Source organism: Meleagris gallopavo, chromosome 1 (assembly GCF_000146605.3).
Source record: "Meleagris gallopavo isolate NT-WF06-2002-E0010 breed Aviagen turkey brand Nicholas breeding stock chromosome 1, Turkey_5.1, whole genome shotgun sequence".
Classification (NCBI taxonomy): domain Eukaryota; kingdom Metazoa; phylum Chordata; class Aves; order Galliformes; family Phasianidae; genus Meleagris; species Meleagris gallopavo.
Genome location: NC_015011.2, coordinates 7,847,353 through 7,864,974, shown reverse-complemented (window position 1 = coordinate 7,864,974; position 17,622 = coordinate 7,847,353). Strand labels below are relative to the sequence as shown.

The following is a 17,622-nucleotide window of genomic DNA, read 5'->3' as shown; positions in this document are numbered from 1 at the left end:
CTTTGTTGCTCTTCTTATTGGTCATGATGCTGCCCTTCTTTGCTAAAGCAAAAGGCTTTGTTCAAATTTGCCTTCTCCCTGATTTGTTCCTAATCTGTTTTGCACTTTATTCTTTTTTTTTTCCATATTCAGTTTTTACGTTCTTCTCAGTTTTCACTTTCTCTTGCAGGTTGCTGGCACTGTTGACATCCATCTGCACTTAATCTTTTTGGGGTTAAGTCTTACACACAAATATTTGCTTTCCCTGTTGGCACTTTCAGCAGTCGAAGCAAAACTTCAAAATTTCCCTGTGGCAATAGCTGTGGGAGGTCCTAGACAGTGAGAGAAGGGGCTTCATTCCCTCATTCCTCATATACTTGCATCTCAGAGAATTTGTGGTAGTTGATTCCCATCCAGGATAGGGCAGAAACCACCTCCTTTGAGGCTCAGCCATAAATACAGTCTGCAACCTTGAATCCTGTGCTACAGGAAGATTACAGGATAGAGACCTACACACTCATAAGCTCCGTGCAGAGAGTAAATGGACTGACAGTATCTTCCATCAGAAGATCTAGGGGTGGCAGATGGAATAATTGTGTTAATGTTCAAAGCAAACAGAAAGTGATGATTCTCAATGACAGTGGACAACTTAAGGAAAGATAATGCCACTAAAAGCAACTAACTACAAACACACACAAAAAACAACAACAACAACAAAATATACATATATATGTAGGAACTAATTCACTACAGAGTCCTCGAACTGAAAGCATTGGAGGTCAGGGGATTGTCAGGAGGAACCACCATATCTCATTGCCTCTTTTGTGTAGTCTTCCCTGGATACCTGTTTTAGATGTTTGTTGAGTTTCCTTGTGGAAGCAAACAGATGTGGACCATCTTTCATTACATATGGAAAGCACAAATGGTCACAGTTGCCTCACTTCAGCTCAAAATTTGTGTCCTTCCTCTTTTCTCCCTTATTCTTTGCCATCAATAGGAAATGGTTCATTGCCAGTTCTAGAAGGCAAGTCCAGGAACAGAACTATGAGTGCAGGTGCTATGGTCATGTTGGAAACAGGCAGCTGGCACAGAGACCTTCATTCTGATCCAGTACAACCATTCTCATGTTATTACTAATAAGATGGGATAGCTGTAACAAGTAGAATCAGAGGATCAGAGAATCAGAGAATAGTTTGGGTTGGAGGGACATTAAACACCACCCAGTTCCAACCTCCTGCCGTGGGCAGGGCTGCCACCCACCAGATCAAGCTGTAGAGGGCTCCTTTCAACCTAGCCTTGAACATCTCCAGGGATGGAGCTTCTCTGGGCATCTTCTGTCAGTGCACTTGTACCACCCTTTGTGCAAACAATTTATTTCTAATATCTAATCTAGATCTCCCCTCTTTTAGTTGAAACCATTCCCTCTTGTCCTATCACTATCAGACCGTGTAAAAAGTTGGTTCCCTCTCCTGCTTGTAAGCTCCCTTCAAGTATTGGAAGGCTGCAATGAGGCTCCCTGGGGCCTTCTCCTCTCCAAGGTAAACAACACCAACTCCCTCAACCTTTCTTCATAGGAGAGGTGCTCTAGTCCTCTGATCATCCAGATCCTCTGGATCTTCTCCAACAACTCTATGTCTTTCTTGTGCTGGGGGCCCCAGACTTGGACACAGTACTCCAGATGGGGCCACATCTAGAGTCTCTGTTTTAAATGGTGGAATCATGCAAGGGAACAAGATTTTGCCAGTGCAAATTATATTAAAAGGTGGGAAATGAGACTTGCTGACACCCCCAGAGAGGACTGAATGCTAACTGTTGGCTGTTAATGTTTAACTTCCTACAAACTTGCTTTTGATGGAAACATTTGAGGAAAGTTTAAAGAAATTTTATTCACTATTTTAAAAAATAATTATAATCAGTAAATTTCACCTCAGGTATGATGAGAACAGCTGTCAGCTGTTGGAAGCCAAAAACAGGAATGATACCTTTCTTCTTGTGGCTGGGGAGAAGCTGCCCTGCAGCAGGTGCCAGAATGGCGCTCCTGCCACCTCAGGGATGCAGTGAGTTGAACACCTGAATGACCCAATAGAGCTTGTGAAAGCCCTCACAGCTCACTAAAGTCACTGCTTGCTTGCACAGGAGCAAAAACGTCTTGTTTTCTGCTGTAGTTCCATCTGTAAACATTTGTGTGTCTGAAACCACAAAACATGAGTCATTTTGATTTATTAATGGCACAGCACCTTGCTGGTTGCTACTGTGTCAGACTATGTTATCCCATCAAGTCAAAAGAATGATAAACGATGTCCCAAACACAGCCTTTCATCTCCAGAAAGTCCTATCCAGGTTTTCCTGGAAATGAATTGTATGAAGGAGAAGTGAACATGAAAATATGTTTACCAAAAAGCCTATTAGTTCACTTGCAGTTCCAACTGACTATTCCCATGTCAGATGAGAGCACAGTCTCACAAGCAGATGGTTTAATTTGCATAAAATCATAAAATTGGAGCATCATTAAGGTTGGAAAAGACTTCCAAGATCGTCTAGGCCAGCTGCCCACCTCCCACCAATATTGCCCACTAAGCCATGCCCCTAAGCACCACATCTACACGTTTCTTGACACTGTCACCTTCAGGGACAGTGACTCCACCATCTCCCTGGGCAGCCTGTTCCAGTGCTCAGCCTTTCTTCCAGAGAAGTTTTTCCTAAGCAATTTTTCAGCACAAGAGAGGAGAAAACTTCAGTACCAGAGGTGGGATGAAAATTTTTCAGTTGATGAATTTCTCCATTCATTTCCAAGCACTGAATCTCTCAGCTGTTTAATTGTTCATCAAGTTTTCGTGGCATCCCTTGGGGGAAGGCACTCTTCCTGCCCATGTCAATCTGTCTGTGTTAACATCAGTTAAATATTTACCTGAGGTCCAGGGAATTTGAGGACTGTTACTGTGCTAGGGAGTCACACCAATCCAAACTAACCTTGCCAATATTCACTTCCTACCCTGCCAACAAGTACCCAGGCTCACAGGTCTCCTGCAAAATCCCCACAGAAGTCAACTTTCCTTCACAACCCTTGGCAGAGGAAAATTGATGCTCAAGCATCCCATCAATTTATACTACCACTTTAGTAGCTTCTTAGAAACTTCTCCTACATGATGCCTCCCACTCTCTTTGGATTTTATTTGATGAAGTTTCTGAAGGTTGGGGTTATTTAACAAGTATGATGACAATCTGGGTAAAAATGTGCCACTTAATTGGCTCACCAGGTACAGATTCCTCTTGACTAGAACATCGCTTATACTCCTATAAAGCTAAAACTCTAAGGCTTTCTGCAGAGACACTTTTCATTCACATATTTATCTACTTGCTCAGATGTTTTTTGCATGATTACTTTGACCCCTCAAGCCTATTTTTTTTCAAAATCATTTTGAAATAAGAAGAGGAAAAAAAATTATAGACTTTTACCCCAGTTCACAACCTCCAGAGTTGGATTCAGCTCCAGGTTAGACAACTGACTCCATGGAGATGACCCAGTAGCCCAAAAGGAGGTGCCTGCTCTCCTTTCAGTCACTGTGCTGTACCCTTCCTGGCCACCATCTGCTGCTTCACTTTCAGTGGAAATAGGACAGGGCCTCAAACTACCTCTGCTACATAGAAGGTACAAAATACAGCAGATTTGCCTATTCAATGGATTGCTTCATTTGTATGTAATTTAATTGCTATGTCAACTTTTATGTCAAAAAAGCACAAAACTCACACTTCTCTTGTAGTCTAAACGTGCATTCTCTACTTTTTCCTCATAAGACAACTATTTTGCACTAATTCAGGGCTTCCAGTATTGGAAATTTGTTGAAAGAATGTCTGTACTTTACTCTGTTGGCTGCAGAATTTTAGAGAACTGCATGGAGTGAAATTCAGTCTTTCTTCCCATTTTGCAAGCAATACTGAAGAGGACAAGCTCCCTAATGCCTTTCAAACACTGCTCAATATATGTAAATATATATATATCAACCAAGAAGCCAATCCCAAGCCAAAATATGTATGCATAAAATATGCGGAAAAATATATTCAAAATCCCATCAAGAATATATGCTTGAAGGTCAAATAGAAAAAGCTCTAAAACCAATGCTGAATTAATTTAAAAGCCTAATGAGAAAAGTTGTCTTGCATGATGGCTCCAACAATGCTACCTGGATTAGAAAGACTGTTACTGCAGACTTTGGAGTCTAAGGCATTCTATGGTTAGAGATACTGTTTCCTTATGATAAAGTACTGTTAACATATGTTTTCATTTCTTTTTTCCTCTCCTCACACCATCTTGAAAAAATCTTTTTTTTTTTCTCTTTGTAAATAAAACTATTTACACATTTTGCACCATTTCCTAAACCAGTCTGTAAGTGACAGCAAGCTTATAAAAAAAGGAGACTAGGGGCTTTGGAATTTCAAAACACATGGAATTGCTTTAAACAATTTAGAAAATTGGATTTAAATCCACACACTAAAATTCAATGTCTTACAAGCATTCAAGAATTCTTATCCAAAGGCTTCTTGAGCTAGAAGATAAAGATTCCAAAAGGCATCTTAAGCTCTGAGCAAATTCAAGCCACCTGCTCCACACAGCATTGCACAAAGAAGGAGGACATTGGGCAGGCTGCAGTGCTTGCTTCAAGCTGGATCTTTTCTTGAATCCACTGAATCTAAGCCCAGAATGTCTGTATGAAGGAAAAGCACATGATGAGACAGAACCATAGTCGTGGTTAGGGTATTGTAGAATAAATGTTCCAGGACCACACCAGTCCTTTTTAGATCTCATTAAGATCATACAGGGCCAAGACCAGTCCACAGTGTGAGCTTAGATGAGCTCTGTTTCTCAACATTAATGTTTCACCTTCACCCAAAAGGCAAGAATAAAATGCATTTGAGGTTACCCTCACCACTGGATGCAGCACAGGAGCTCTTTCAACTCACATGTTTTGCTGGGCATGGATTTCCCAGTCACTATGCTGCTCTAGATAAGAAGTTAGAAATGCCAAATGCAGCTGATCTCCTAGGGCAGACAGAGCTAAGCCTCTCCCTGAAAGCACAGGGCAAGCCTGACATGACCTCTGTTCTTCTTTTGGGATCCCAAATGGCTCTGAATCCTCTTTTAGCTAGACAGAGAGCCCGTCTCCTCTCCTTTCCTACTTTGGCTGCCTCTGCTGCTGCCTACAAAGACTGCCTGCCTTTTTCCAAGATAAAAAAGATAAATCCCCAGGATCTGTAGATGAAGGAAAAAGATATTGCCCCTGACAGGCACTGAGAGCAAAGATCAGTGCTGCAATATCCACATTCCCTGCATGGGGTACAGACCAACCCTGGACACTGCCAGTGGTATGTTAACGTTCAAAGCTATGTGTGAGATTAGGAGCAGGTCAGAGTACAGGATTTGCCCTGGGCAAGCCTGAGATCACTCCATTTCAAAACAGAGGAAATGCTGTAAATACCACAGCAAATGTAATTACCAGAACGTGATAAACACCACTTTGTTAGCAGCAACCATGGGAGGCTTCTCCTGTTTCAGATGTTTCTGACAATGAGCAGAAAGCAAACTCGAGGTCAATCCTGATGTCTGGATACAGAACCAAGTAGAGATGGCTCTGGTTTGGGCTTTTTTTTTTTCATTATTAGCTCCAATATGTGTTTAGTCCCAGGTACTGATGTTATGATGGAAGGATCCCACTCCTTCTCAACATTGGTAAAGTGATTTGGGAACAGCATCTGCCCGTAAGAAGCAGCTCCTTAGTGCCATTAATTTGGAAGCATTGGGATATTTCACATCAGTATCTCAACTGCCCATTTAGACATGGGCTAAATATTCGGATTTTGTCACTGTATGTGCTTTTGAGCCATTTCTATTGCAGCAGGAATGATTTGAGCTTAAAATACTATTTCCTGGATATGTTTAATCAAAGAAGTTCTGCACTTTTGGGAAAAGAACTAAGAATCACATTTGCTCCCTGTCCTTCTGAAACAGATTTCAGAAAGCATGGGCTCAATTAAGATTTTAATGGGCAGATAATGAAGGGGCAAATCTCTGAACTCAAACACAACATGCTGCCAGCCTGAAACATGTAAAAGGCAGGAAAAAAAACACTGATGGCAGCAACAACTCTTCCATGGGATATTCTTAAAACTGTTTCAAATACACACCACCACAGTTGTCTTCAAGGATTCAGGAGTTTTACAACTGTCAAAAAATTTGTGACTGGGTTGTCTTTGCAAATCCAGCAGATGGAGGTGGGCTGTGGATCCTATGTACCACCTCCCAGGGTGGCTCAGCTCCAGCATGGGACATCAAGGGGATGAGACACTACTGTCACCACAGCCATTCTGTTTGAGGAACGAACCAGAGCAGAGCACAGTGAAATATTACACCTTATCCCAAAGTTCTGTCATGCCCCATGCAATGATATTCCTCCAGAGACAGGAAGCCTATGGAGAGTCTCTTCTGACTAATATACTCGCTGCAACCTCCCAGCTTGAATCAAAGCATGTAAATAATGGAGACTTCACCACATTGGTTGGCTACATATTTCAGTATGTTATATCCTCATTTTCTATTCCCATGTTTGTTTGGTTTTTTTTTCTCTTATTTATACCCATTATTTTTTCTTTGTCTATACTCACAGCTACCTCTCCAATAGAGATACATGCAGACCAAGAACAATCTGCCTGCATCCTTCCTACTGATAAGCCTTGTTCATGCAGATTCTCACTTTAGGGCACTGTTCGTAGGCCAGGAATAAACTCAGCATTTCTTATCCACCCAAGAGTACGGGCTGGTGTCCAACAGAGCTCTCCTGTGGTGCTCATCATCCCTCCACTTAGAATCACAGAATCATAGACTCATTAAGGTTGGAAAAGACCAGTAAGATCATCTAACCCAATCATCAACCCACTACCATCATGCCCACTAAACCATGTCCCTCAGTGCCACATCTATCCTTTCTTTGTGCACCTCCAGATATGGTGACTCCACCACTTCCCTGGGCAGCCTGTGCCAAATGCCTCACCAATCTTTCAGGGAAGAAATTTTCCTAATACCCAACTTGAATTTCCCCTGGCACAACTTAAGGTCGTTACTTCTTGTCCTATCACTGTCACCCAGGGGAAGAGGCCCACCTCGCCACAACCTCCTTTCAGGCAGTCATAGAGAGCACTAAGGTCCCTCCTGGGCCTCCCCCTCCCCAAACCAAACAATCCCAGTTCCCTCAGCCACTCCCCATAAGATTTGTGCTCCAGACCCTTCACAGCTTCATTGCCCTTCTCTGGACGTGCTCCAGAACCTCAGTGTCACTTCCACAACCCTTCACAGTACTTTTATGTGGGTAGAGCTTTCCTGCTCCACAACAAAACAGAAGATATTGAGTAGATGTGACTGTTATGTTCATGCTTCAGAGACTCTGAAACAGAACTTTTTCCCCATGCAATGGAAATGAGGATTTACATCATCTGAATTTCTATTTGTGTCCTCAGCCAGCATCAGCACAAGCTGTTCCTCTCCTCTGACTTTCCTTTCTTTCTCTCCCCAACTACCATCCAGTTATGCAACTGAGTTTTTTCCACAATAAAAAAAATATAATCAAGAACATCCAGGAGAACATAACTGTGCTTTGTAAAGGCTCTGGAAAGACCAAAAGCAAGCCAAACAAGTGGACGTGCTTTGAAACAGGTTTGCAGTGAAGATGAAAGGAGGTGGCAAACTCGTTGCATTTTGAGGCAATAAAGAGGATATGTGCCACCACCATCCAACATACATCAGTTTGAATAAGTAGCCAAACCTCAGGTGTCCACATGTCCTTGGAAGACATGGATAGGCAAGGGGAAGGGCACAGGAGTTAGAAAAATTAGTTAAGAGATTATAGAAAAAATATTCAGACAATTGTTTCTAATCTCCTTGGGGATAAATTCTAGTTCGAAGAAAATTGTCTCCACTGAACTAGGGCACACAGCCTCACTTTTACCATCCACAGAATGAGATAGTTCTCCCTCTACTCCTGCCTGGTGATGAAGATGAGTCAGTTTGACAATAAAATTAGGCACATCCAGGCTTATGTTTTTGTCCCACATCTTGTCTTGATATGATACTCTGTGGTGACATTTCCTCTTGCAGTAGCTAGAACTTCTGCTGGTTCCCTACTGATCCAGAAAATGCAGAACAAAACAGTTCTTTCAGATATTAAGAAATATATATTTTTTATTTCTTGCTTCTAATTTTCAGGGGACATATTCAGACCTGGTTTTCTATCTGTATTATTTCCCTTCCACATTACACAGTGTCATGGAAAATTGTTTCTCTCTCAGTAAGTTTTTTTCCTATTGGACTTCATTTTACAGATAACTGGACAGCAGTTGTAGCAGTATTGTTCCAAAAAAAAACCTCTAATTGGGGCAGTGAAAGGCGGTAGCTGCTGTGTCAGCTGCCAGAAGCACCTGCAACAATTTTGGCAGTAACCAGCCACAATTGGCCATGCAAAACTTTATACTCCCAGTCTCCCGAAAATGGTTTGCATTGGCTCTGTGTTCCAGGCTGGCAGCAAAGCTAAACCTGCAACCACGTGGCTGCCCCTGCCCAAGTTCCACGGGGCAAGGATGCTTCTGCAGGAAAATTTGGAAAGTCACTTGGCTGGCAAAGGCAGGATGGACTTTAGAAGGCTGTGTCTGCAGCTTCCATTAGGGACTTGAACTACTGCTGTCTCAGAGCCAATTTGGCTTCCCCTTTGTGAAAATAAACATCAAAATACATGGGCTGGGAGAAAATATGTCCCTGATTGAAAGACCTCATCTCCCTTCAATGCAGAATGGCTGATCTGGTTACAGGCAACATTATAGGTGTCCCATCTGCCAGCTGGATTTCCACAGTTGTTGGTTTTAATAAACATTTTCTCCTTTTTCCTTTTTCCTTTTTTTTCTTTCTTTTTTAATCTCACAGGTGCATGAGGGAAAGCAGAAGGGGAAATAAAGGACTTTTCATTGCATCCAGAGTTGACTGTGGCCAATAACTAAACCGAAGTCTGGCTCTGCTCACAGCCACACAAGTTTTTGCACCAAGGACAGAACTTAGCCCAGGACTGCTGGTTCTGAACCCCATGAATTATCCTTACCATCTACTGAGCAAGACAAAGCATGGATTTTCACATGCAAGAATACCCAAGACATCTATAGAATTACAGATTACAGAGAATCCTGGTGGCTCCCATACTTGGGTTGAACAACAGCTTGGGAACATCCATCATTCATTGTGTCTGCTCCTGTCCCAGAAAACCTTCCAGATATTCATTTTGAATACAGTCCCCAGAATGGCCAGCCCAGTCTGTGGCCTAAAAGAATCCAGGCAGGAAAAATCCAGGTGTACCTGTCTTAGATATTTGCTTCTCCTTCCTGTTCCAAACCCAACAAAAATCACTGAAATATTTCTGGTGAATTACTCCTGGTGGAAGTATTCCTGACCACATTCCAGTAGTAGCTAACTCAATATGTCCACTCTCCATGGTTGAAAAATCATGGGACAAACATGATTAGTAAGTATGAATGGCTGAAAACCAACCAAATGAACAACACCACCGCCACCATTCCTGCTTCTTTTGTATTTTCCCTTGGGTTCATAAGATAATACATTCACCCTACAAGAACATGGACCTTGACTTTCCTCCTTGGAGGCCTGGGAGCACTTTGCCTATAGGAACCTGTGTTGAGGAAGGTGATCTGGATGTGAACACGAACGTTTTCAAGCATGCGTTGCCCCACACCTTTTCAGATCCCAGCTGCAGTAATTGCTCATGTCCCTACCAGCAATAGTGGGCCTTCTTTGCCCACCTTTCAGCCTTCCTTGTCTACATGCAGTGGGATGTCCTCCATCTCCTTCTAATGCTGGAGAGGCCATGAACATGAGGACAGAAAAGCAGAGGAATCACTGAGTTGCTCACACATGAGGAACCAAAGTCAGTCTTGGTCTTTTCATATCTTCTTGTTGCTCTTTGTGTCATGACACTGCCATCTCCAGCAGACTTGTAGGAAGAGATCTGTGTCTCTTCAAACTTTCCACTGCCTTCCCCAGGAGGTATCTCTCATCCTTACCTCTGCCAGACTTTGTGTTAACACAGAGGGAACATGACCAGATTGGCAAATGTCCCACATCTCCAACCTGCCCTGAGACCAAACTGTTGGCATCTCACTTGTGCCACACTCTGTGGATTTGGTCCCATCCAGTTTGCTGCATCTTTCTTATCCAACTGGGAAACACATTGCTTCTGCTCTTGGCTATGAGTAAGAGCCTGGGTGCTTGCAGAAAAATCTTTATACAGCTGAGCAAACACTGAAGGAGAAGCCAGACCAAGAGATGAAATGATCTGCTGTGGATGGGGTCAGATGCCTGCTCATGTACAGAAGTAGGTAGCCTCATGCCATGAAATCCGGAATAATTTAGTGCATTTGGCAGAAGTTATTGAAAATGTGGCTCTGGATAATTAAAAGCAGCCTGAATCCATGCGGGTCTCCGCTCATCGCTAGTTCCTGGAAGGATTGCCTTCAAAGGCAGCAGCCATGCATACACACTCATGGCTGCCCAGGCATTTCCTTGCCTGGCAGGCTGGAAGCAGGATAATTTTGAGGATATCATGTACCTCAATGTGCATAGTCAGAGCAGGCTGTGCTCTGAAGCAATCTGCATCCACTAATGGTAAGCAAGATAATCCAGATTTCCCAACCAGGTAGTGGGCCACTGATGTATTCTCACCTCTTCTTGCCTTACCCTGCACCAAGCTTCAAGAGTTCAGAGGGTGGGGAAAAGCCCCCTTTTCAACCCCAAATTGAGACTAATCACAATTGATATCAAACTGAAGACTTCATACACTGCTTCGGGTCAACCTTGCTACATGACACAATGACAACAAATGGTCAAGCTGCCTCATAATAAAGAAAAAGGGTGCCTCTATAAGGTACTCTAGGAATAGAGACATTTCCCCATTTCCCTCCTTGGAAATACTCTGAACACCTTCTGCTGCTACAAATAAAGGAACAATCACGTGCAGTGGAAACATCCCATGGATAAGACTATTTTGAAGTCTTCCATGGCCTTTTGTTCTCTATTTTATCAGTCTGTGTTCATGTGGGAAGACAGAAAACTGATAGGGAGGTGCTTACCACATCCCTAAGAGTCCCCCATCACAGGCTGAGTGGGAAGGTTTGGAAACGAGTCCATGCCATTTCCACACCAAAAGACTCCCAGGGACATTACCCAAATATATCAGCTATCTTGTGGTTTTCCTTCATCCCAGACACTTTTCAGCAGTTGTCCTTCTCATTTAATGCAGCTCACAACTATGCAAATCAAACACAGATTGTAGGGCAGGGATATGCTCCTTGGGTGGGTTACTGGAAGGAAAACAAAAGCACAGTAGAACATCATTAAAATGAGACAGAAGCAATGGGCATTCTCTGTAACTGTATTTTGCTGCTTCAACAAGCTGCAGGGAAAGAAACCTAATGTAAAAAAAAGAGTATCAAACCTTTATTTTACCCAATTTTTATCTACTTTGAGGTCATTTTGCCTTGCCCTTGCCACACTGGAGTTTTAAACAGAGTATTTTCTATTTCCCTAGTCCCTTAGGATCAGGGAAGGGAGGATCCTTCATGTGGCTCATGCTGCAAGAAAACACAGACGGCCAGTAGTACATGGGAATTAAAGAAAACTGTCTTAACCCAGCCAGACTGCAGTGGGCTCCACAGTATGCACCAGAGCACAAGGATGGGTTGCCCATGACCAGCACTTTCCAGCCCTCCAGTTCCTCTCCTAAAACCCAGAGCAGAGAGGAAACTGCCAGAACAAACATTATGCAAGTCCTTCTCTGGTAGCCCAAGGAGCTTTTGTGGAAGATGCTGTTTCTCCATGATTTAAGCCTTCCTGGTCTTACAAAGTGTCTCTGAATGTGAGCCATGACCATCTGCCCAGCTGAAGTCACCAGGACAAGGAAGAGGCTACAAACACTGCTGCCCGGGGATGGGTTCAGGGAGTGACCCAATCCACTGGCTCCCAGTGTATTCACATGCCCTTTGTTGAAATACAAATAGCTCTGAAACTATTTCCTCCATTTCCACAGAGGAAGAATGCCATTTAATTCAATTTTTGCTTTGTATAATAATGGGAAAGCCAATTATGCAATTACAATTGCTTTTCTTATCTGGTTCCTTTTTAGCTGCTTCAAAGCCTTGCAGGTGTTATAATCGGGTCATGAGGTGCTTGTAACAGCAGTCAAAGTGCCACTGGAGAGAGGAAGCTGCTAAACAGACATTTGTAGATCGCCTGCTAACTTGTTAGTTACCTTGCTTTTTATTAGGAAAGCTGACTACTTTCATGAAAGCTTCATTATTAACGATAGAAATCTCTGAGGGTCTCTCAGAAATTGAGGAGATTATTCACCAAAATCAGCTGAAGTAGCAGCCGGGCTGCAGATCTGATGCTTGTGAGGGGAAGAAGCAATGCATGGAGAGAGGCTCAATGAAAGGTATGATCTCCTCCTGCAAACTGAATAAGCTCAAATGGAGGCCAATAAAAATGAGCCTCCCCATCAACTTGCTAACAAAATTTTTTGTTAACTTGTTAACAAAACCAGGAGCTAAAACTCCTCTGAGTAATAACTAACTGCAAGCACATTCAGCACTTCCATAGACTTTCCCCTCATACTTCCATAGACTCTCCATGGAACAGACCTCCAGTTACCATTCTGTAATCCTTCTTATGCAGACAAGGCAGCAAGGTCTCAATTAAGAGACTGCGCAGCCCTACAGAAAGTCATTCAGGGGGAGAAATGTGAGCTACCAGCTTTGCACTGAAATGTGAAAACCTGCATGGGGCACTGCAAGAGGGGAAACCACAGAAATCAACTCCCTGCATGCAGAAAAGTACCACTTAGCATGTAGCAAAGTCTATTATGGAAAGAGGCATTGGCACATTTGGATGCTCTCCAGGCCTAGCACGGAGGGTGATGATGCAATGCCAAATGCTCATATCTATCTCCCAGAGAAAACTCTGAGGAATTGAACTTGATGATCCTTGTGGGTCCCTTCCAACTTAGGATCATAGAATCATAGAATGGCTTGCATTGGAAGGGACCTCAAAGATCGTCCAGTTCCAGTACCCCTGCCACTGGCATGGTTGCCAGTGATGAGACATTAAATCAGGATGCCTAACACCCTGTTCAACCTGGCCTTGAACACTTGGGATATTCTGTGATTCTATGACCCCTAGGACTGCTTTCAAGGATGAAAAAAAAGAGAAGGAAAAAAAAAGAGGTCCCAAGGATGCTCCCTAAAAGCATCAGGAGCTTTCAGCAATACAACTCCAGTGCCAGTGGCTGCACCAACCTCTGGACAACAACTGGGCATAACACAAGGTTTAGTGAGCAATGTCAGAGCCACGGGGGGAAGAAGTGGATAGAGGCCAAGAGGCCCCTCGGGTGCTTCCCAGAGCCAGAAGGGAGCTGAAAGTTGTGGTTCAACCAGCACAGCACAACACAAAAACACATTCTTTGATGCATTTGCAGGTCTTCCCTCAGGGCATCAACTTGAGGCTTGGGTACAAACACAGAGCTTTTAAGAATTTTAATCAGGTTTTTATTACTCCTTAATTGGTCTTTTCTTTAATGAAAACACCTTATTAAAGGAAACTGCTGCGACTGCAAGATTTGTTTTATAGGCAACTACTGCATTTCTTCAATGGCCGGGAGATTGGGAAGAACAACCTAAAACCATAACTCCAGAGGGGAAAAGTAGAGTTTCTGCATCTTTATCTCCACCAAAATCACCTCTTAAGCTTTAAACAGAAGGGAGAGGAGTTGCAGCAATTTGTTACACTCCCATTCTGCAGCTGTGGTGTGGTGGGAGCTCGGGGCTTTAGCACCAATCTTGTGGCAAACCAAAGCAAAGCAGGAGGTCTGTGAGCACCTCTGAGGGACTAAGAAAGGTCAGGATAGAGCCCAATTGATTACAAGCATGGAAGCCAAAATGGAACTGCCTGAAGAAAGGATAGCTGAGCTACTATTGCTCTCCAAAGTGGCCAGAAAAGGGACCTGAGTGAATTTATCAGGCAGTGGGATTGTTGGAAAACCATGGATAGCAGTGGCTGGCCCTCAGCCCAGACTGAAGGGGCTTAAAGACGCAGCTGGAATCAGCTTCCAGCAGCAGTAGCAGCCAGGATGAGGAATGTGTTATCCCCAGCAAATTGTCTGGGGTCTGGCCTCCTTTTACCATGTGCCCAGGGGCTTTCCGACAACTGAAAGGTTTTCCTGTTTTCTGTATCCCTTTACTTTGTCAGTGTGTTGAGGATTTCCCATGCGTCTATTTGCTCCCCAAGCGCTGGGCAGGGCAGGAGAAAGGAGGAGAAGGAGCCAGCAGCTTTTCATCCCATGGTACAGCCCTGATGGGGCTGTGAGGAGCCCGGGGAAAAAGTCTTTTGGAGCACGGGATCCAACTTTAAGCCAATTTCATCACTCCTTTGCTCCAAACCTGCTAACAACAGGCTGCTCGTTTTTGACAGAGCCACATGTGAAGATATCCCAAGACTCAAATGTGGGACCTCAGTTCCCAAACTAGATCTTCACCTTCTGATTTGAGGACATCGGCACTTGATCCCAGCACCACTGGATCTGAAAAGGCAAAGCAAGGAGCAAAATGCCAACCGTGGCTGTTGGGAAGAGATGCCAAGAATAATGAAGAGAAGGAAGAGAAGGGGAGTGCTAAGAAAGGGAAACAAATTCCCAGTGCAGTGGTGGCCAAGAAGCCTATCTTCAACACAGGAGGAACAGATGCATGGGCTGAATGGGAATACAATCCAAACTATTTTTAACTGGTGCAGAGGAAGCTTTTACTTTTCACTGCAAAAGGAAGCAGACAATGTGGCCATTGGTTGAGCTTAGTTTATTCCCTCACAGGGTGTGTGCAGAAGTATTTAAAGCCCCCAGCTCTGGCTGTAATTCCCTTTAATCTGCTCGCAGCTGTGTGGGGTCAAGGAGTGCAGCAGCTGAGATGCACTTTTGATCCATGTGCTCTAGGTTCTGCCCTGTGGTTGCCATTCCAGCTAACAGGTGAGATGTACCGTTGGCATCAGTAAGCACCAATCCACCAGGGTTCACTACATTTGGCTCCAAACGTATATTTGAATGTCAACAATCCCCTCTCTCTCCCCAAAATGGGACAATGGCACTCTCAGGGCATCTCATGGACTGGGGTCATGCCCATGGTGCCACTGGCCAGGTGGGCAACACAGCAGTTCAAACTTAGCCCATGGGAAAAATCTTGGTTAGCTGCTGCCAGAGCTTCTGCCATCACACATATTGTGCATTGTACAAATCCACAGGACACAAGAGATGACACATGCCCCCTTCCATCCTGACCTAAAGAGATGCTTCAAATGTTCTCAGCTCCCCATGGAAGCCACCAGACTCGTAAAACAAAAATTGGCACTAAAAGAAAGAGGTTTCCAAGTTCCACTTCCACAAGTGTATATACCCAGAACATAACTGCAGGTTGCTTCTCTCTGCCAAAGAAATGTTTATGAAAAGCTTGCATTTATTACAAACACTACAGCCCCATAAAGCTCAGAAGCCACTGGCAACAGACATCAGTGGATTTTCCATGCTAAAAATATTCTTTCTTCAGGGACAATTGCCTAGATGGTGAATTACTTCTCGTGCTCTCCCTTGGGAGGAGAAAGGCACCTTATTCAGTTTGCTCCAAAGCAGATGCTGGCATTACTCAGACAAATGTGCCCTCAAAAGTCTTTATTCCCCCAGCAGCTACAAAGGCAGCTTAGCACAATTACCTCCAAAGTCAATGTTTATGCTGCTGTGTGAATTAGGCAAGAATAATCCCTCACAGTCTGCAGTGGTCCAGACAACAGCCAAACCTGGAGCCAAAAGAACTTTACTCACATTTCCACTGAAATCAAAGTGTGGGTTCTGCAGACAGCAAAACCTGTAATGACGACAGGATCCTACTTGATTCTGGTTTCCCATCTATTGCTCATGACCAAATTAATGTCAGGCTTTGCTCAGCCCCACAGGAAGTTAAAGAATCAGCACAGAGGTGAGCACTGAAAGCAGAACTTAACATCTTCCCACCAGCAGGGTGTTATCTGCCAGCGATGGTGCCAATGGACCAGGAAAATCAGGAACCAGCCAAACTGCACACATATATAAGTATAGATATATACACACACAAATGACACTTGAATGTCTGTGCCCACCTAGAAAACAAGCGCCAAAGAGCAAATAAATCCCTTACTCGATTATCTTCTTGGATCTCCCAGTCACTGGAGAAGCTCAGGACATGCTGTGCCTGCGAGCAGTTGGAAAACTGGAAAAGGCTGGCGAACATCCTCCTGTTCTCCTGGGTGTCCGGGAAAATTGCCTCCTGGAAGTTCACCCCGTGCGGCAGGAGGATGTAATTCTCATCCATGCTGAAACACAAACCATGGCGCAGCTGCTTTAAGGCTCTATTGCAGAAGTCACCGTTGTCCCCCAGCCCAGCCAAGTGCCACCAAAGTTGCATGGACAGACTTTGAGCCAACGTGCGGCTCTCAGCACTTTGCTGCCTATATTCTCTGTGACTTTGACCTGGTAGCTGCAGGGAGGAGCTGGCAGGCTCCTGCTGCCCTGCAGATATAAATGAGTTCCCAAATACATCAAATCTCTTTTTCGGCCTTCAGTTTCTACTGAATTTGTATTGCTTTGCTCTTGACCCCTGAGTCTAAGTGCTCCTTCAGAGTCAATAAATAACTTTTGGAAGGCATGTCCTTAAAGATATTGTCCCAGACTGAGCACTGGACAGCATCAGAACTTGTTTTGCTATGCACCCAGTGTAAGGATATAGTGAGCATTTTGAAACAAGCCACAAAGCAACATTTTGCAAATGCTTCTGGATCGAAAGGTCAGGGCAATGGCTTTGTTCCCACATTGTGGTTTATTTTCTTATTCTTTCAATGAGCCCAAAGTCACGATTTGGCTGGGGCCAAGAGAATGCTGTCGGGTGTGCATTTGGGGATTGCTCCTATACTCTCATGCCAAACTTTGGAGAACAGGCACTGGCCCATCTCCAGCGCTGGAGAGGAGCTCTGACCATGAAGAAACAAAAGCAGCAGCACCCAGGGGCTGCTCAACAGCAGCTCAGCACTAAAGCAACGCTGGGATATCCCAGCTCGGGATGTTTCTTTGGGGTGGATGTGTGGAAGATGCAATACTGCAGGGAGTGCAGAGGGACGGGGCCAACCCTCCCAGCCCTGGAGGATGCCCGGAGCTGTGCCACAGCACCCAGACTCCCCCCACCCCCGGGACCCCCAAGGCCGGGACTCACCGAAGGAAGAAGAAGTAAGCGTAGCCCTGCATGACGGTGTGCGAGTGACAGGAGAAGTAGCCGAGCCCGGTGAGGTTGAGTCGGGAGCCGGCGGGCACCTCCAGCATGCTGCCCCACGCTTGGTCGCACAGCAGCTCGATCTCAGCCGAATAAAAGAGTCCTCCCGGGTTGTGCTGCGAGCTGGCACCGGAGGGGGGGTCCCGTTGCCAGGGCAGATAATTGTAAGCCCCGTAGGGATCGGGGTGAAGAGCCAACACCCGCGCGTAA

General features: G+C 44.4%; 1 protein-coding gene across 1 annotated transcript in view; it reads right to left on the bottom strand.

Moving 5' to 3' along the window:
* CCDC3 (coiled-coil domain containing 3) overlaps positions 1–17,621 on the bottom strand; it is a gene marked incomplete at its 5' end in the record, with an annotated part of 39,065 nt that extends 21,444 nt beyond the window's left edge. The window contains 2 exons of the mRNA XM_010718271.3: positions 16,288–16,462; positions 17,356–17,621. Coding sequence (XP_010716573.1) covers positions 16,288–16,462; positions 17,356–17,621 — 441 coding nt within the window. The remainder of the gene's footprint in view (positions 1–16,287; positions 16,463–17,355) is intronic.
* Position 17,622: the final 1 nt, after the last annotated feature.